A 20,401-nucleotide genomic window follows, 5' to 3' on the forward strand; every position below is an offset into this window, starting at 1 on the left:
ATGTATCAATAGAGATAAATGTAAAAAAACATAATGTTAACTAAAAATCAAGCTTCAGAAGGATAGAATACGAAGCAACATATACAAAAATTAGAACATATAGCAATAGAATATTTGTTTATGGGGATATACATATGGAATAGAGACAAAAATGCACATTTGTTACTTTGGGGAGAGTGGGGAAGTGATGAGAATGGCCTCTAGTTATATCTGTAAATTGTATTTCTTTTATGAAGAGAGATCTACAGTAACTGTGGCAAATATTTAAAGCGCACTTTTATCCTAGCATTGGATAAACTGGTAATTTTAAATAGAGATTGTTTTATTTATTTTTGTGCTTTTCTGTGTCTTTCAAATATTTCATTAGACACTTGGCCAGAAAAAAGAAATGAGCAGCTCTCCTTTCAGTCCGGCTATCCTCATAGCACCGTGAAGTGGAGTAGGTGTATGTAAAGGGGCATAAGTATTCTTTCTCTCACCGAAAGTTTTACTTTCAGAAAAATGAAACTATCTCCTAATAGTTATTGATTTTTTTCTTTTCTAAGAGAAAAAAATATGGGTGGTAGTGATTTGTTACTGTGTGTACTTTCTACTAATTTGATTTACTAAGATAGTTTCCCCCATATCATTAAAATATCATCACTTTATATAACAATGATACACAAAATAATAAAGCTATACTTATATTTTAATAGTACTTCATGTGTATATAAATAACTTTTATAAAAATGGCCTCATACCTTGTAACAGCTATGCGACTTAGGTGGGTAGATTTGGTTTCCATTTTTTCAGTGAGAAAAAAAGCTCCCACAGAAGGTCTATTTGCCTAGAGCATGTACTTCATGTTTAATTATAAAGTAGGGTAATATTTATTCTGCCAAACCCCCATTGTTGCAGAAGGGAATACATGAGATAATTCACGTGAAAGTCCTATGAAAAATGTAAACCCCTCCTAGAAACATATAGATTTGTTGTAATTTTCATTACTTAATGCTTCTTTTAATAAATGCCTTTTGTATAATATGTAGACTTAATATAAGGCAGACAAAGAACTCTTATGGTATAAGTGAATGATTTGTCATGAAAATACATATATGATTTGTGAATAAAAATGTAAATTTTATTTACAGCATGATATTGAATACTAAAAATATATGCAAAGCAAAATTCTAGGAAGAAATATAATATCAGCAACATTTATCTTTGGGTAATTTTAAAAAATAACCTTTTTATTTTCTAGTGTTATATGGTGACAATGCCTCATTTTTTAAATAATAAAAAAAAACCCAACAAGTTGTTAATATCTAGTTATTATTTGGGATATTTATATTTGCTAAGATATCTCAAAAATGATTAATCTTAAATAGTCCTATGAGTTTATTAGGAAGCAGTTTTTAATGAGTCAATCTACAGGGGAGCGGTGGGGCCATCAAAAGCAACTCCTCTACTGATATTTTAATATTAAAAACTTATTTTACACTTAAGAAAATGTTAAGCTTTGAGAAGTATTTGACCCTTAAGAGCTTTTCCAACAAAATGTTGTCGCCACCTGCTGGCAGTCCTATATTAGTGGGACAGTCTTGTATCCAGGTGACATGAACTTCAACTTCTACGATAGTATAGAAACTGTACCCTCTCATTTGTATTCCAGTAATGGCAAATTTTGTTGAATTTTTTTTAATGGTTAGGCCAACCATTATATCATTGTATTCCTCACAATTTCCATAAAATGTATAAATCTTTAATGAACTCATTTTCTGAGGACAATCGAAGCACAGAAAGATTATACAATTTTCCCAAGGCCACAGAGTTAGTGAATGACAGAGCTGAGATACAAATGCAAAAAATGGCAACCCTCCTGCTGCTGCTGCTTCCAGCTGTGTGAAAAGTAACGGTGGTGAATCTGGAGTGTTCAGGCGCTATTGATGGTGAAAATAATTATTGAGAAAGCATGGGAAAAAATGAGCAATGAAATGTTTAAAGCCAGATCACCTGGGACTCAATCACCCCTCAATTCTTCATTGCCTGTGTGAGACCCTCAGCAGATCACCATCCCAGAGTAACCTGTACCTCACAGGGTTTTGTGAAGATCAAATGAAACAATGAGTGTGACAGCTCTTTGTAATCTGCTTCCTGGTTTTTCAAATTTTATCTCTGAATTAAATTAGATCATTAAAAATGACCCAAATTTGGTTATCTTTTATTCCTGCAGACATATCATCTCTATGTTGTCACTCAAAGGCTTGCCTTCAGGTTTGCAAATGCCTCTTTGAATGTGCTTTTTGCATCTTTAATTAAAGCATAAAGATATTTTGCCCTGCATTACCCAATGTCTGTTACTCGAGGCCTAATCTGATAAATTACTCTAATTCCAGGAAAACATTGTTCCCAAGTGAAAATATGCTCCCTTTTCATGGTCAGGAAATAAGAGCATAAAGCTCTCTCTGGCTTTGGCTGTCAGGAAATTCAATCGAGTGTTTAATGGAGCACAATTCCATAGTCAGGGAGTACCCATGCCCTTGGCAGCACCCAAAAGGGTTGAGTTACTCACCCTTCTTTGCAAGTGTAATTCACAGTGTTCCCAAAAGTGAAGTTACTCCCGGTGATGACAGCATCTTTGATGGAAGGCGGCTCCCCACAGAGGACAAGATGACAGGTAGGGGGCGCTCTGTCCCAGCTGCCTGACGCTGAGCATTCAATGATGGAAGGGCCTTGTAAACTACAGGAAAGAAGGACACCACCTATTTCATTGGCTGTTTATTTACTTCTATGGAGACGAAATAGGGAGGACTTAGAAGAGACTAGAGGACACTTGAGGAATATGAATACGTAAATATACAGTTTCTTCACATTTTATTGCTTTATGTAAAAGCAAGGGAAACCTGAGCAGGTTACAGACCCTTTGAAACAATGAATGGGCTAAAACAACATAACAACTCAGTGCAAAATAAAATGTTCTCATTGGCAGTGTTGTAGGGCACTCCAGACCTTGTGAATAGGTTACTTGGATGAGAAGGAGTTAACAGACTGGCTAGGATTCAGGGGTAAAGCAGATAGATGCCCAGGATAACGGAGACAGTCAGGGTAACTGAGGACAACGGGCAGTGTCCTTGCCATGAGCCTTAGATCTGAACTGTGTTGTTCATGACTTTGACCTCTGGTCGTCCTTTGATTTCACAAATTTCGCATCCTGTGGCATGGCTTATCCACCTTCGCTTGCCAGCCTGGTTCTGATTGCCTGTATTACTCACTCCACTTTCTGTTCACTTGATCTGCTTTACTTCAGATCCTGTTGGTCAAGTGTCTGATCACAGCCTTACTCTCTCTATTGTCCCTTCTGTTTGAAAACACACACACACACACACCACTGATCAAATTAACCCCTTACAGTATTAAGGACCCAGGCCCTTATCTTGACATGCTTTATATAACATTCCATGCAGTGTTGAGTATAAGCTTGGTAAGCCATTTACCAAAATGCCCAGGCACTGTCTTCTGTTTCACAATACCTTTTCTTTCATGTTTAATGTCTAAATATTTATAGCAATTGAACTAGAACTCCCAGAGTCCAAGTTAGATGGACTATTTCCCTGGACATTTGCTCTAAGCTAGGTCTCAGGAAGCATACAAATTTGAGAATATCTTTTCCATTTAGAAACTTATGCAAATGAAACCTAATGAGTAAATAATGACTCACAGGGTATTGTAGGAAGCTCGCCTGGTGTCTATGGACTTTACCTGTATCCACTCTCACAGGAATATGATGCAGTAGAAAGGTAGGTAAGCCCACTCAAAATATATTTCCCATGATTGATGTTTTCGGGGCTTGAACACTTGACCCGTTCACACACAGGAGGAGAATGACTCCAAGAACCGCTAGCAAGACAGGATGAGTCTTTATTACCCTCCAGAGTATATCCTTTATTACACCTAAAGAAGATAAAGGAAAATTACAAAATGTGATTTGCTTTATTTTGGATTATTGTATCTGTGCCCAAACCTCCATAAGTATTGAGAATTTACTCATATTGGAAGAGTTCTTTTTTCCCTACTGATATGATGCTTTGAAATTATTTTTTCTCAAGGTTTAATACTGTTCTTCCCCACAAGGATCTTACTGAGTGACAAGTTTAAAGATTTGACTTGCCTCTAGTTTGTGTCATGGCTTAGTAGCTGCAAACAGAAAATTCTTGGTTTGAGAGTGGTCTGGTCTAGTATAAGTCCCTGAAATATTGTGTTTGGAGCCAAAGTTCCATTTTATAACCAAGAATACTCATTAGTTTGCAGGGTCTTCTTGTATGGCGTCCATTCTTAGAGTACCTCAAGGAGGTGATGGTGGCCACAAAAGGTTATTGGTCAGGGGATTTAACGATTCTAGATATGACTACCATTAGATAAATTATTGGATTCAATTTCTTCACATTACACAGAATTCAATTAATTCCATCTTAATTCAAAAACATCCTTTGAGGTTCTTCTTCCCCCTTTCTTCTAGTATCTATCACTGCCAATATGTCATCAACAACTTCTAAAACATAGTTTTAATCTTAGACACTTACCTATATATTACTTTATTGCCATAGGTAAATGCTGACCCATCAATGCCACCATTTTCTGGAATAGCTGGTACACCACAAGAAATAGCTTAGAGGAGGAAAAACAAAAAACATTGCTTTTTTTTAGCTGGTGTGTGCAAAAATCTCTAAAAGTTCAAGGGGAGCTCTAGGTTTTCTTGTCATATTTAAAAACAAGCCTAATAGTTTGGGTTTAAATACAAAGAATATTGATACAACATAACACTTGACATTTCTGCACCTTAAATTTCTAGAATTGCCAAACACCATAAACATGGGGAATTTACTAAGCATACCTTCACAATATGGTATCACATGACTCCATTCTCCAGATTCCAAACATGTAATTTTGGTTACTCCCATCAGCTGGTGTCCTTCCTCACAAGAAAATGTGACTTTGGCACCCACTGTATACATCTCACCAAAAGAGTGGCCATTTTCTGGGTTTCCTGGAGCCTTACATTTTATAGGTTCTTGAAAGAGAGAAACAGTTTTCGTGGTGCAATAAATGGCTACCACACAACCATGCAAGATCTCACAGCAAAATAATCCCACTACTGGTAAGGTACCAGTTAAATCCTGAGAAAAAAAGCTTTTGAAGGGAGATGCATGAAAGCCAGGGATACGTTGAATGATTATACCAGAACATATATTTAATAGGCATTTAAATATTTTGAGACATCAATGACTAACAATAAATATACAAAATTTATCTGGCTCAAAAGGGAGCTGTTTATTGGAGAAATAGTGGTGATGCTAGGACAGGACTTAAAAGAGATTCAGTCCCCCTTCCTTCCCCTAACTCACACCCACTTTTTAAGAGTAACTGACATTCTCTCAGGCTGGTATAAAGAATGTATCAAACCACATTTAGGAGAAGTTCGCAGCCTCACTTTTTAAACAGACTGCAGATCGTAAGTACCTACTCTATGCAAATTTAGGGTCAGTTACCGGTTCTAGGAAGGGAAATAAGTTAAAGGAAGATTTGGGACTAGCTTTGAATAATAGGAGTAAATATAATATTTGAACTCTCAAAAGGGGAAGAAGTATTGATTCAACCATTCTGAAGATGATTTTGGCTATAAAAGCCAAGGACTTTAAATGAAACCCTCTCTAAAAGTAAATGTAATTGTTAAGACTTGATTTTGAGACTATCTCTTTATTGTTTTCTGGTAGTTGCTTTCCCACGATAAATGTAGAAAGACATTAATGGATTGAGAGACGGGCCAATATTATTAAAGTTATCAAAAAGAAAATAGAGACGTGGTAAGGCAAGATGTCTATTTTTTTCTTCCATGGTATAATTCTGTGTGGCTGAGTCAGAGACAAAATACCAGCAAAGATGTGAGGAAGCATCGTCTTTGCTCTGCTGGAGGCAGTGGAAGTCACTGCTTATATTTCTAAATCCGCTCTATTATTCTCCTACTCTGTAGGCATTTCTTCAACATTCTGGTGATAGAGTGGGCTCAGGCATTGGAAGTTGGGAGAGTCACAATGCTAATTTAAAGAACCTTTAGTTTTTACTTATGTGTCCTTTTTAAAATGATTTATCTACTCCATCTCTCCTTGGAAGTTGAAAATACGATCTTATGTTTAAATAACACACAGTTAGAATATATGTAATTGAATATACATAGTTGAATGAAAAATTGAAATAGACTCCCCAATTACACATATACTAGGTACCTGCACAGTTTTTGCCATCTCCTGTGTAGGGTGGGATACACCAGCAAACGTAGGATCCATTCCTGTTAAGGCAGGAAGCATGCTCGCTACAATCGGACCCAACTGCGCATTCATCGACATCTGAAATGAAGGCAGATTACAAATTGTAAACCTGACTTTTCTTAGTAGCAAACATTTGTTTATATTTTTAAATCATTACAAATCAATGTATAACACTATACATGTTTTTATCAAATTTAAATATAAGTCATAATCACATTGCAGATACGCAATAAAAGCTATTATTTCCCTAGTTTATAGGTAGGTAAGTAGAACAGAAAAAGATAAAGATACTCTTACTATGGAGCCTGGCAAAAATTTAAAACGTGTTTGGCACCTCTATGGACAGCTGCTTTGCCACTATGGTTTGCCCAGAGCTTACTGGGATGAGATGAAGCTAACAAAGGAATGCATGAGAGAGGGCTCAGGAATTTGGGATGACGGTCTCCAGTGGAATCTGAATAAACCAACAAGGTAGTTGCCAAGATTTATCTCACCAAGGCATGAGGGTGAAATGCCATTCCAGCTCCCATTATCTGTACAAAACATCCTTGAATCTCCCAACAAATAGTAGCCATTGTTGCACTGGTAGGTCACTGTGCTGCCAGCATGGAAGTCCTCAGCCGAGTAAAAGCCATTCTCCAAAGGGGGTGGCACCCCACAGCTAATGCCTGTAATGTGACCAGGAAGAACACAACGATATTAGGAGCAAAATGCTGAAAGGACATTTTATTAAATTAAGCTAGAAGTTGAGTTAAGCATGAATTTTTTACTGCGTATGAACATTAGATTAAGAGTGCTCTAGGGGTGGTAGTAGGCTGCAGCCATCCCTGTGTCCTCAGCATCCAGCGTATTGCTGGCTCACGGTAGGCATGAGATCCATTCATTTAAAAAATATTTATAGAGGTCCTACTACCTGCTAGACACTACCCTACGTGCTGAGGTTACTTACAGTAATGAACCAAACAAAATCCCTGCTTTATGGAGCTTCCTCTCTAGAGGGAGTAGAGAGACAAGAAACAGATAAATATATGTGTGGGGGGAAGAGATGCCATGGAGAACCTTCCCTGATTATCCTAGCTACAACAGCCTTACTTCTACACAACCCCCTCACTCTGTATTTCCCTACCCTGCTTCACTTTTCTTTAGAGCCCTTACTTCTGACCCTTGCTATTCTTATTGCTACAAATAAATAATACTAAATTTACATGTTATTTTCTGCCTCTGCTACTACAATGTAAACTCCATAAGAAGAGAGACCCAACTGCTGCATCTCCAGAACTTAGATCAGTGTCTAGCACATTCTAGGTACTTAAACATTTTTTTGAATAAATGAATGAATGGATGCACCCAACTCAAGATCTCTTCCTGTTTCCCCACCCAGCAATGAACCGTCTCCCTTTGGGCTTCGGCCCTCAGAGCTATCTTTCTCTGCCACCCAGTGTAGTCACAGGTGGTGGTCTCTTTGAATCGTCATCTCCCACTTCCCTCATGGTACCCAGCACATACAGTTCACTGCACAAAGGAAGTATACAATGAATATTTGCTGTGCTTGCTACTGTGAAGTTGTCTAACTTTTGTCTAGCTTTCCTGAACAGTGTTGCTACGGCTTCCATGTGCTTCAAGAGCTACTAAAATGCTTTCAAAATGACAGCTCACGTTCACAGCGAGGGAGTGGTTGTGTCCACTGTCCTTGATTCAGACAGTACTGCACAGGGTTTCCGACCATCTGGAAGCCCGGATCACAGAACAAACTGATTTTGGAGCCTGGCTTTAAGTCTGTTGATGCAGTTCGCAGATGAGGTACTGATCCTTCTAAAGGTGGGCAAGCTGAGGGCCAAGAACACAGGTACAGAGCTTGTCAGCAACAGCGTGGAGTGTCACAAGGTCAAGGGTTTCAAACCATATGTTATACCAGCATTTGAGAGCCACTCTACTGATATTAAAATCACTGGCAAGCAAAGTGACTAGGAAAAACACCTGTTTGAGTCAAGAGACAACTTTTCCTCTTTTAGCAAAAGTCTGCTGAATATTTTTTAAAGGGAAAAAAATAGCATTCCAGGAATATTAATGAAATGTTCTTATAAGTTATCAAAAAACCATGAGTTCTAGGACATCTTCAGAAATCTGTTTAAATACAGAATTGTAGGAGGCAGTTTTGATCATTCAGAATTTGACTATTCAGTGTGCAGGTTGTAATACCCATTGGTGTTCTCCCTGTGCAACCCCTAGATGGCAGCTAGGACGCACAGAGGAGGGAGTACCCATCTCAAACAGGAGGACGGGACTTCGATGGGCATTTAAAAAATTAACCGTATCCATCCCTCTTCTCATTCTATTTTTTTAATCTTATTTTACCTTTGTCCAAGTTTATTCCACAATTAATTTGTGCCTTGTTATACAGAATGTAAGTATTAAAGGAATCATAAATCCTTTGGGTGAACGTAGGGTAAAGGTGAATTACTAGTTAAACAACAGACTGACAGGCACACAATATTTGACCAGTAGAGAATTTTAAATGGTCTCCTTTTGCTAGAAAACCCCATAGTAGTCGAGAGATAGCAGAGTGTATGGAAGAAGGAAACACTCACCAGAACAGAATATGCTCTTGGAATCGATCTTCACTTTTCCCATAATTCCTGACAGGAAATCAGGCCAGGCTAACACGTTTCCTTTATTGAGTTCCTCTGGGCATGAAGTAGCCAATGATTTCACCTGAAAGTTTAAAAACACATCTTTAGACAAACCTCACTTATTTCACTGAGATAGCGTTATATTAATTTAGTCCTATTATAAACGTTTGCAGATTTGGGGGGTGGGGTGGAGGGAAGCAGACTTTTGTATGATATGATTTTGGGGCAACAGGAAAGTTCTCTTCCCTCTTTCTTTCTCCACCCCCATCATTGCCTTTCCCAAATGTTTCATGGTTGCTGGAAATTCTGAATTCTACACATAGGAATTGGCTAAATCTTTACAGTTTGTTAAGGTGTTGGAGAGGTTCTCCCTTGCAATTCTCCTGTCTTCTACCCCTTATCTAAACTTGAGGAAATGAAAACTTAGACAAGTTCTACCACTGAGATGATAACATTTATAGCAAACATTTATTAGGCCTTTACTATGTGCCAAACAATACCACCATATACGAGTACATGCAGGATTATTTTCAATCCTGCCCAAGCCCCACTGTGCAGTTCTGTTTGTTTATCTTTCATAGATAAGAAAACTGAAGCTTAGAGGGAATAACATGTTCAAAACTATCACCGTGAGTTCATCATAAAACTGGGATTTGAACGCAGGCCAGACCTGCCGATTGGCTTTAACCATTAAGCTTATCTTTTTACTCTCTGTGTTATGATCTTATGCCCGCCCTAAATTTCTGCATTGTTAGTCAGAGGAGTTTGAAATATTATACTCTATGATTCTCTCCAGCTCTGAAATTACAAGATTTTATAAAATCATCATGTCCAATAAAATATTAAAACATCACCAAGAAACTGAAAAGGAGATGGACTGAAAGCTACTACAGATAACCTCTGCCTGGCTTAGTCTATGACCATAGCATCAAATGATATTGGTGGTAAATTCCGAAAACCCAGAGGTTGCAATAAGATATGGCATCATTAGGCTGTTCACATTTTTACTAGGTTTGTACCTTTGTATCTCATTACTGTCATACACTGAAAATGGAATTGACCTGCTGTGGAGACAGGACATAGTCCCAGAGGTTGAGCTGGCTTATGGAGCCCACAAAAGACTCAGCTGGGTTGAATCCCTCTCCTTTTTTGTCTTGCTCTTGCCCAAGAACTAATGCACCACCACCTAAAGAGAGAAGAAGAGAAACAACCAGGAAAACTGGCCTGATTATCTGTTATTTCCAAAATGCTAACTCAATGAAAAGCACAGCCAATATAAATACATCAGGCAAAATTACTGAAAGCTAAATTACCTACATTTACTGCATGTTTTATCAAGAAGGACAAATTCAATGTTTTATATAGCAACTTAAAAACTAGTTGGAGGGGATTTAGAATATTATATTGGATTTATAAATATTTGACATCATCTATATGAATACATGTATATGCATATAATACTTTGTTAACAGAATAGGTAAATACTATTTTGCACCCATTCTTCTATGAAATTACCCTCCATGACAGACTACCAGATGTTGCTCTTTATCTTCTTATTCTTAAGCTTGCAATGCTTAAATATTTACCACTAATTCCAAGGAACCTTCTAAAGTTGCCAGTGGCCGTCTAATTACCAGATGTAATGAAAATTCTTCAATATTCACCTCTGGTTACTTCTGTGTATCATCTGTTTCTACTGACCATTTCATTCTATTAAATTGTCCTTCCTTCCTGGTACACTGGATTGTCTGTGTCTGTCTCTCCAGAGCTACCCTTCACCCACCTCCACTCTGCTTTGTGCCAATGGTTGACACCTATGGACTGTACCATCTGGTTTCCTTCTCCCTCAGGCTTGTTTGTGCCTGGCCAATGGAAGGACCAGCCTGAGGTGTGAAAGTGGGATGAAAGACAAGTTTAATTTCCTGGACACCTTCCTCCTAGGCAACAGATGGCAGTGGCTGCTTTTCCCTGTCTAACATCATTGTTCCCGCTGGGTGATTTCTCTCCATCACTACAGGTTTGCCAAAATTCAGACAACTCCCACTCTTTGTCACTTCAGGCCCATCCTTCAGGACTTTCCATTGTTGCTGGTTATGGGGTATTTTACTATCATATTTTCGTTCTCTTAACCCTGCTCATACCTTTGAAAATAGTCCCTTCATTAACCTCTTCAGTTACCTTCCTTCTATGTGCCACCTGTTTCCTGCCAGGAGCCTGACTGATTCCACTTGGTTCTCATGACAGCATCCTCTCCTGGTTCTCCTGGAACCTTTATGCTCATGCTCAGTCTCCATTCTCTGCCCCTTAGATGCTGATGTGCCCAGGAGTCCACGCTGGCCTCCTCTCTTCTTCCTTCAACTACTCTCCCAATTTGATCTCACTTACCTGCCAATCAACATCTGTAGAGTGACGTTATAATAGCTATTTTATATGAACGGACAATCCATAATTTGCTTAATTAATTAAACAACCGCTTCTTTTTGGAAACACTGAGATAAATACATTAATATACATAAATATTTGATTCTTGGTAATTGAATTGTTGGTAACATCCAAAGGTTTCTCTAAGGCTCGTGATGAAAGTTTCTAAATTGCTTCTCAGAAAAGTTGTATCAGCTTTCACACCTGCCAGCACTCTTGGAGAGTGTCCATCACACTGAATCCTTGCCAATGATAACTTAGTACTAAAAATTACTTTGTCAATTTGATATAAAGTTGTCTCAACTTATGTTTTTAGCTGCATTATTCCTGTGATTAGAATTTAAACTCATTATGTCTAAAACCAAATATAGAATCTCCACCCACAACTCCTGCTCTGATAATTGTGCTTTCCCTAGAATTACTATCTTAGCTTATAGACTCTTTAATAAACCCAGTCATCCAAACTGAAGCCAGTCATTCATTAAGCTCTGTCAGTTGAGCTTTGCAATATTTATGGACTCCAATTCATTCTTCCTGCTGTGGTCAGACAACCATCTCGTTGAGTTTTCTTGTATTTTTTTCCTATTCCTTTAACCTACTTTTCACTCTTTTATGAGGGTTTAATTTTTTATAGATAGAAATGCTTTTTTGAACCATAAATGAGATTATGCTCATTATGAAACTATCAGAAAAGAATAAAGAAAATAAAAGTCATCTGCAATCCCAGTACCCAGAGAAGAGATAGTTGAAAACGAGAACATTCTACATTAAGCACAAAAAGAAACTACCACCCCACTTCACTTGATAATGCCACTTTCTGTTGTAGCACTTGTTTCCATATTTACTACAGGAAACTGCCAACCATTCCTCCACATATGACATATGTCATAGAAGGATCTAGACAGACTTTGCTTATTGCCATGTGCAATGCTGAGAACCCTGGATTGCCCAATAGTTTTGCATTCCTTCAAACTAAAATTTTATGAATATTTTCCTAAAAGTATTTTTAGAAGGGAGTTTGAATTCTATTGGAAAGAGAGCGTAAAAGACAGATAGCTGTTACGAGTGCTCTGGCTTGTACAAGTATAATGGATATGTTTGTATACTGTGTACACTGTTCACAAAAGAAAACCAACAAACAAAAAACACCAGCAATTAATCTCCTTCTTGCAAGGCTGTTCAGTAACTATCCATTGTTAGTTCAGCATGCTTCTTAGTAGTCTTAATAAAAACCCAAAAGGCATTTCTTGCAGAGAGCCACACAGCTCACCTAGGAAAAGCTTCTAATAATTTACAGTCTGGATTATCAGGGGGTAGTAAATAAAAGAGATAACTATTGATCTTTGTCTAAAACCAAAGACAACACAGTTAGCAAACTTGATGTTCATCTAGGCACCATAACTTCTACTGTCTGATCGAATTATATTCCTTTTGCTAACACATACCAGGTATGGCCGCACCAACAGAGAGCCCCAAACCACCATCAGATAATTTCCCATCAATATAGACTTTCCAGGCTCCATCAGCACTTGTCCAGGTGATTGCAATATGATGCCAACTGCCGTCATTCACGGAGGGACAGTCTGTTATCTTTTCCTTGCCGTTCACATAAAGAACCCAGCTGTGGAAAGTGTCCAGGGTCATAGTCATCAGTCACATGTTGTAATCCCATCTGTGGGCAATTTACTTTTTTTACCCCTTTTTCTTTCTTTCTTTTCTTCCTTCCTCCCTTCCTCCCTCCCTCCCTTCCTTCCTTCCTTTTTGTGGGTAAAGCACTTCATATAAAACCATTACTTCTTTTTCTCCACTTGGTCATATTTCACAGAAGCAGATTTGATTTACTAGTTAGACTTTACTGTAGCTCACTGAAAATCTGTTTATGTTTCTTAGACACTGAGGGGTAGGAAACAGTATTAGGACGAGCAGAGAGAAGTTGGCCCAATTTGCAACAATTCACCAACTGTCTCTTCTGGAGCGAGTGAGTAAGGAATGGAAGGAATGAGAGTTGTGCAAACATCAGATTGGTGGCTCTCCTCTGGAATGTATGTTTCTACGACCAGGAAGAAACTTCGGAAAGTTAAGTTCCATCGCTCGGTTGCCAAAGCAGTCACATGGCAGACAAAGTATGTAGATCCAAAGAAATTACGTTTGTTATGTGGAACTATACAAAGTTGACCAACTACAAGAAGGTCCCAACAATCACGTCACTTAGGGAAATGTCAAAGATAATAAGCAGTTTAAAGTGAAATACCTTCAAAAGCAAACGGAGAAAAAGATTAGGGAAAATTGATAGGGATGGTAAGAGTTCATTGAATACTTTACCCAGCATCATCTCGGCCCCTATTCAAAGATCTTTATGATGATATAATATTTTTATTATATTGTTTCCCTTCTGTGTTTTCCCATTTTCCTCCTCTTATTCAAGCAGGCCATAGATTCTCTATATTTTGCCTCGGGGGATGTTTTGCAAATTTCTTGGATTTTGTTTCTGAAAGTTCAAGTCCACTAAAAAGAATAGGGTTTTAGATAATCTGTGAGAATGTAAGATAGGAAAAGCACTCAGTAGTGAAAGAAAGCAGAGAAACAACTGAGGTTGATTGAGTGTCCTGACAGCCCACAGGGATGCAGCCCTGCCCCCTGGGATTCATTGATTAAAAAAAAAAAAAAAGTCATCTTGCACACCTGAGTTTGGAGACTGATTCGTATTCAATACCTGGGTCAACAATGTCATTGAAATCCCTTGACCTTGGGAGGCCCTGATGTGTAAAAGAAGGAGCAGCAGTCTTAAGAGTCAGAGCTTGAGACCTGGCTCTGCCACTCCCAGAGTGAGATTTGGGGCAAATCATTTAGTTTCCTTGAAACTTGTTTTACTATATGTAAAAAGGTCACGAGTTCCTCAGGTCATTGCCAAGATAAAATGAAGTACTTTGTACATACTAGTACATACTAGTACTGAGCAAAATACCAAGAAAATACTTAGTAAATAGCAAAATACAATACATGTATAAGGTATTATCACTAAACTTTGCCTTCTTACAGAATCGGTCCATATGCTCAATTTGATTATTGTCACCCTGCTGTCCCCTGGAGCACCTGACTCCCCTGCCCCCCCCATCCCCAATGGTGTCAGGATAAGAGCCAAAGCACAGACTTGCTGACATTTCTGCTTACCCATTATAGTCGGTCAGGAGGAAGGTATTGTCACTGCCATTCTCAAGCGCATAGGAGATTGGTGTTCCATAGTTGTTGCTATCAGAGGACTTCATCCAGAATGTGCAGGTTACAGCACGGAGAGTTGGAAGCACGCCATCTAGCATGACGTAACCGTAAGTAGCAGAAACTTCAAAATCCAGGTTAAAACCCGTAGACTGTTCTGCAACAAGGAAGAAAAGTGCAGATCATGGCACTTGCGAGGCATTATTCAATTGTCTAAGGTAAACAGCAGGTAGGCGGCACTATTGTCAAAGAAGCCATTTCAGTAACTAGGATGATCTGGGAAGTGGTTTCAAAATTAAATATCTATTATTTACAAAATATAAAACACATTCTTTTAAATAAAATTAAGCAGTGAGTACCTAAGACAGGAAAAGGACTCAGTAGTGAAAGGAAGCAGAGAAACAGGGAGTAGTTGGAAGCAGAAGTGGGATTGTGGAGTTACTGAAGATGAGCGACACTAAAGCATGTCTGTATGCTGCTGGGGATGAGTCAGCAGAGTGGAGTAATTGATGCAGGAAGGAAGGAGGGAAGGAGGGTTACCCATAAGGGCACCATTCCGTCCCTACGCAGGCCTCTGGCTCTTACCTATTTCATGATCAATTTAGCTCTGCCCCAGTCCTGCACACCTCACTCAATAAAAGCCCTACAGTTAAGACTCCAGCGCCCTGAGAAAGCAGTTTTCACATTGATACTCAAACATGCTCATAGTCTCTGACCTAAATCTAGTGGCTTACCAAAGCATCCTTTCTAAATATGTAGACCATGAAGCGTTCTGCCAAGTTCAATATTCTCCATTTCCCCCTTACGTCTCTAAGCTTCAGTTTCCTCATTTGCACTATTGGGGATAAGATTCCCTAGTGTATTGGACGGCTGTGAAGATTAAACAAGTACAAAACGCGTAGCATAGTTTTTGGTATATAGGTGATACTTGGTGCAGGTCAAAATTGATAGTTATTATATCACTATGTTTAGTATTCTTCTTAAGAACACTGAGATCATATATACCTGTTTCACACCTGCTGCCGGAAAATCCCGGCCGACATTTACAACTGTATGAGTTTAATTTATCCACACAGGTGGCCTGATTCCTACATGGGTTAGAGTGACATTCGTTGATGTTCAATTCGCAGTGTGGCCCTGTGAAGCCTGCTGCACACTGGCACCTGAAAGAAAATGAAATGAACAATGAGAATAGCTGCAGAAAGGCAGCGGAGGGTGTCTCTCATTTATGATAACTTGTCTCTGAGGACTTTGAAAGTAGGAATTGTGACAAGGGTATTGTGAAATGGGAATTCTCACATAGTGAGTAGAACACACATGTCAAGGGAAGTGAAGGGTTTGCATTGCCAGAGCCCTGTCTATCCGTGTCTAGTTATGTGCTCTCAGAGACTACTGCACAGGTGCACAAAGGCACATGTAACAAATGTTCACAGCCCCATCATTCTAAATGTTTATGGAGAGGAGAATGGGAAACTAAACCATGCTATAGTCATGCAATGGAATACTCATTAGCAGTTGAAATGAGTAAACTAGAGCCAAATGTATCAACCTTGATAATATATAATGTTGAGTTGAAAAAAAAACCACACACAACCAAATCACAAAAGGGAATATATACCAGGGGTACCAAAAAAATGTTTACAAGTGGACACTTTGGTCAACGTTGCTCAAGCAGTAGTTCGCCATAATCAGAAGTGTCTGGACGCTGATGGTAACCACTATGAGCACCTCTTGTAATTGCAGAAGTCAAACGTGACTTGTATTCATTTATTGTTATCGGTATATATTGAGTATTACAATTTTAATACACTTTTCCTTTCTTAAAATGTGTATACATGCTCTTGGCACCCTCTGTATATAGTATGGTATCACTTATGTAACATGTGAAATAATACTATATAGTATTTATGGAGTCTTATATGTAGTAAAATATAAAGTCTGAATGACAAAGATACACACCAGCTTTAGGACAGTGACAAGAAGAGGAATATGTGTGTATATTGGACAGATTCCAGATCTTATTCTCCAGAACTTATTCTTCAAAACAAAAGATTAAATCAAATATGGCAAAATGCTAAGGTTTGATAATTACTGTGATGAGTGCATGACTTTTATTATTCTTTGTAATTTGCTGCATTTCTAAAATATTTTTTAATTAAAAGGACCTGTCCAATAAATGGCAGTCAACATTGGTACTAGCACATTTATATGGGAACCTCTTTGAAATCAGCCTGGTGATTAATATGAATAAATGATGTTTGGGGGTTTAAAAGAAAATCCGTTGGCATTGGGGGGATATTTACTGAGTTCTCTGCATTTCACGATAAGTCTGTTTTGGCTAGAATTTCACTGATCTTTATCCTCCCATGTTTGATGTCAATGTATCAGTCCAATAACTGTCTACGAAATAGGTTCACTTTGCTGACAACTAACATTCCTTTTGAATTACCAGAGTCCACCTTCACCCTCCCTCTAGTCAGGATTTAGACAAATTTTGTATTAACCAATTGCTTTGGACCCTGGGGAGAATTTGGAACTCTGTTGTTCATCTGAAAGTTACTCATTGCCTATGATTAGGTGTTATACGTAGAAGATGTAAAAAGCCTATGATGTTACACTGATAAGACCATTTCCACATCAAGAGCGAAAGTCTCATTGGCAGAACTGGCTTGCTATTTCTTTTGGATAGGACTCTGGCTATTTGTTGAGGGTCAGTAATGGAAGGGGGCTAAACCAATAATAGTATGTCATTCCATATAAGGGACTTAAGCATCTGTGGATATTGGTATCTGTGGAGGAACCAATCCCTCCAAAGACACCGAGGGACGACTGTAGAGAGCAGTGGTTCCCAAATCCGGCTGTGCATCAGAATCATTGGGGAATTTAAATCATACAGGTTGTCTATTTTAAAATTATAGACCTAGTTAATCAGAACCTCAGGTGGTTAGGATATTCTATTGTAGCTTATCGTTGGACTAGAATTTGGAAATGGCTGACCCGGAACTCCATAAAGATTGAAGAATGAAGATTTAAGTTAAAAAAAGTAGTGGAAAGAACAAGACTTAGTCCGTTACCTGAAGCTATTGGCACCATCTTTACAGGTAGCTCCATTTTTGCATGGTTGACTGAGACACTCATCCATGTTTTTTTCACACCGGGTACCCCAAAATCCAGGTGGGCATTTGCACAAGAACCGCCCAACCTGATCTTCACAGACTGCGCGATTTAAGCACGGGCTTGACTGGCATTCATTGACTTCTGTTTCACAGTGCAGGCCTGGAGATGGTTGAGGACAAGAAAGAGCCCAAACATCAACCCCCTGGGAGGATTGGGATCCACGTGTCCACTTCTTGGAGGACACTGCTCCTAAACAGAGGCTGCAGGGCCAGTGGCCCATCACACTGGTTTGAGATCCATTCTTTAGTGAGCTCTGGCTTTTGTAAGTCATTTTAGAACTGCATTTTGGACTTGCTCTTTATCAATTATATATATATATACATATATATATATATATATATATATATATACACTTACACATATATATTATATATAATATATATACACACATATACATAATATATATTTACACACATATAATATATATACACATGTATATATGTATTACATATATGTACATACATATATAGTATATATATATTTTTTTACCATATTATTTAACATCCATTTGCTATATTATCTTATATGATTTATTTCCAGATCCTTTTTGAATGTTTGTCTTGTATATAAACTCTTTTCTCTCTCTTTACAAATACACACTACATATAAAGATATTTTTTTCTGAACTATTTTAGAGTAAATTGCAGATGTGATGCCCTTTCACCTCCAAATACTTCAGTGAGAATTTCCTTAAAAATAAGGACTTTCTGTCTTATACAGTCATAGTACATTTATAAAGTCAGAAAATAAACATGTATAATACTGGTAAACAGTAATTTGTGGTGCTTTACAGGACTTTAAGACAATGCAGGCAGAATGGAAACATCTTACCTATGTATCCTTTCACACACATGCAGTGATAGCCAGCCAAACCATCAACGCAAGTTCCTTTGTTTAAACAAGGACTGGAGCGACACTCATTTATATTTTCTTCACATAGCTGACCTGTAAAGAATCATAGAACATTTGAGTTGGAGAAAACCTGGAAGGAATTTAAGACTAATCGTTTGCAAACAAGTTCAAGTGTAAGAGCAGAACAATTGGAAATCATGGCTAGCATGCTTGTGAAAAATTCTGCTCTTTGCCAAATACATTGAAAGAACATGTTTTCTTCCATTCTGCAAACTGCAAAATTTTTCTAGCAAGAAATGGGACATTTTTAGCATGCAATGGAAAATGATAACCATGACTATCTACCCTTTTTTTCAGTTAAGAAGGTATGATTTTTGTTTTAAAAAAATTTAACATGGTTTTTAAAAATTTTTTTACTAAATTTATTGGGGTGACAATGGTTAGTAAAATTATATAGGTTTCAAGTGTACATTTCTATAATACATCATCTGTATATCACATTGTTCACCACCCAGATTCAGTTCTCCTTCTATCACCATATTTGTTTGCTAGTTTTTCGCCCTTTTTGAGTTTAACCCTTGAGTCTTTAACATGACTTACTTATCCTACGAGTTGCAGGTGTGTACCCTTAAACAACATGTCCTCAAGACCTCTACCCACCAGCCCCTGGCAACCACCATTCTACTCTCTGTTTCTATGAGTTTGGCTTTTTTAGATTACACACATATGTGCGATCATACAGTGTATATCTTTCTCTGTCTGACTTATCCCACTTAGCATAATGCCCATACCTTTCATCTATGTTGCTGCAAATGGCAGGATTTCTTTCTTTTTTAAAGGCTAATTAATATTCCATTATATATATATATATATATATATATATATATATATATATATATTACTATATATGATATATATAATATATATAAATATATGTGTGTGTATATATATATATATATATATATATATATATATATATATACACATATATATATATTCTTTATTCATCCATCCCTTGATATACACTTAGATTGTTTCCATATCTTGGCTATTGTAAATAATGCTGCAGTGAACCACAGGGCTGTAGATATCTCTTTGACATAGTGATTTTATTTCCTTTGGAGAGATACCCAGAAACGGGATTGCTGGATCACATGGTAGTTCTAGTTTTAATTTTTTGAGGAATCTCCACACTGTTTCCCATAGTGGTTGTACCAATTTGCATTCCCACCAACAGCGCACAAGGGTTCCATTTTCTCCAACACTGTTATCTATCTTTTGATAACTGTCATTCTAACACATGTGAGGTGATATCTCATTGTGGTTTTGATTTTCAGCAATGACATTTTCATGATTTCAAGGTTTATATTGTAAAAACAAGAAACTTTCCCCTTACCTGTGTAACCAGATGGGCATTCACAAAGGAATTTCCCAACTCGGTCTTTACAAATTCCATTGTTGAGGCATGGCAGTGAGCTGCATTCATTAATGTCTATTTCACACTTTAAGCCTAAAATGCAAACCAAATACTGAAGGACAGTCAAAGAGAGGGATTGACAGAAACAGAATCATGATCATTAAAAGGTACTCATCCCAATAATCTGGGTTTATAGGGAGTGGTGGTGGTGAAGAAAAAAACCAATATTCGTTATGTGCTACCGTCTAGTTAAGTATTTAATAAAGGCACTGCCTCTTTCTAAACAGATTTAAGATATCTATCCCTAGAAGGGTACCTAAAACATAACAAAGATCCCAATTTAGAAGTAGGGGGAAAAAACGGGAAACCTAGAAGCACAAAATGGA

General features: G+C 37.8%; 1 protein-coding gene across 2 annotated transcripts in view; it reads right to left on the minus strand.

Moving 5' to 3' along the window:
* SVEP1 (sushi, von Willebrand factor type A, EGF and pentraxin domain containing 1) overlaps positions 1-20,401 on the minus strand; it is a 164,134-nt gene that overhangs the window by 53,739 nt on the left and 89,994 nt on the right. For both annotated transcript variants that reach the window (XM_019749534.2, XM_019749535.2), the window contains exons 22-36: positions 19,995-20,108; positions 18,578-18,691; positions 17,644-17,845; positions 15,575-15,732; positions 14,525-14,726; positions 12,799-12,974; positions 9,994-10,118; positions 8,891-9,014; positions 7,959-8,129; positions 6,797-6,970; positions 6,261-6,380; positions 4,871-5,047; positions 4,560-4,644; positions 3,739-3,930; positions 2,552-2,719 (exon numbers count right to left, since the gene is read on the minus strand). In XM_019749534.2, the coding sequence (XP_019605093.2) occupies positions 2,552-2,719; positions 3,739-3,930; positions 4,560-4,644; positions 4,871-5,047; positions 6,261-6,380; positions 6,797-6,970; positions 7,959-8,129; positions 8,891-9,014; positions 9,994-10,118; positions 12,799-12,974; positions 14,525-14,726; positions 15,575-15,732; positions 17,644-17,845; positions 18,578-18,691; positions 19,995-20,108 (2,302 nt within the window). The remainder of the gene's footprint in view (positions 1-2,551; positions 2,720-3,738; positions 3,931-4,559; positions 4,645-4,870; positions 5,048-6,260; positions 6,381-6,796; positions 6,971-7,958; positions 8,130-8,890; positions 9,015-9,993; positions 10,119-12,798; positions 12,975-14,524; positions 14,727-15,574; positions 15,733-17,643; positions 17,846-18,577; positions 18,692-19,994; positions 20,109-20,401) is intronic.

This window comes from Rhinolophus sinicus, linkage group LG04 (assembly GCF_036562045.2).
Source record: "Rhinolophus sinicus isolate RSC01 linkage group LG04, ASM3656204v1, whole genome shotgun sequence".
Classification (NCBI taxonomy): Eukaryota; Metazoa; Chordata; class Mammalia; order Chiroptera; family Rhinolophidae; genus Rhinolophus; species Rhinolophus sinicus.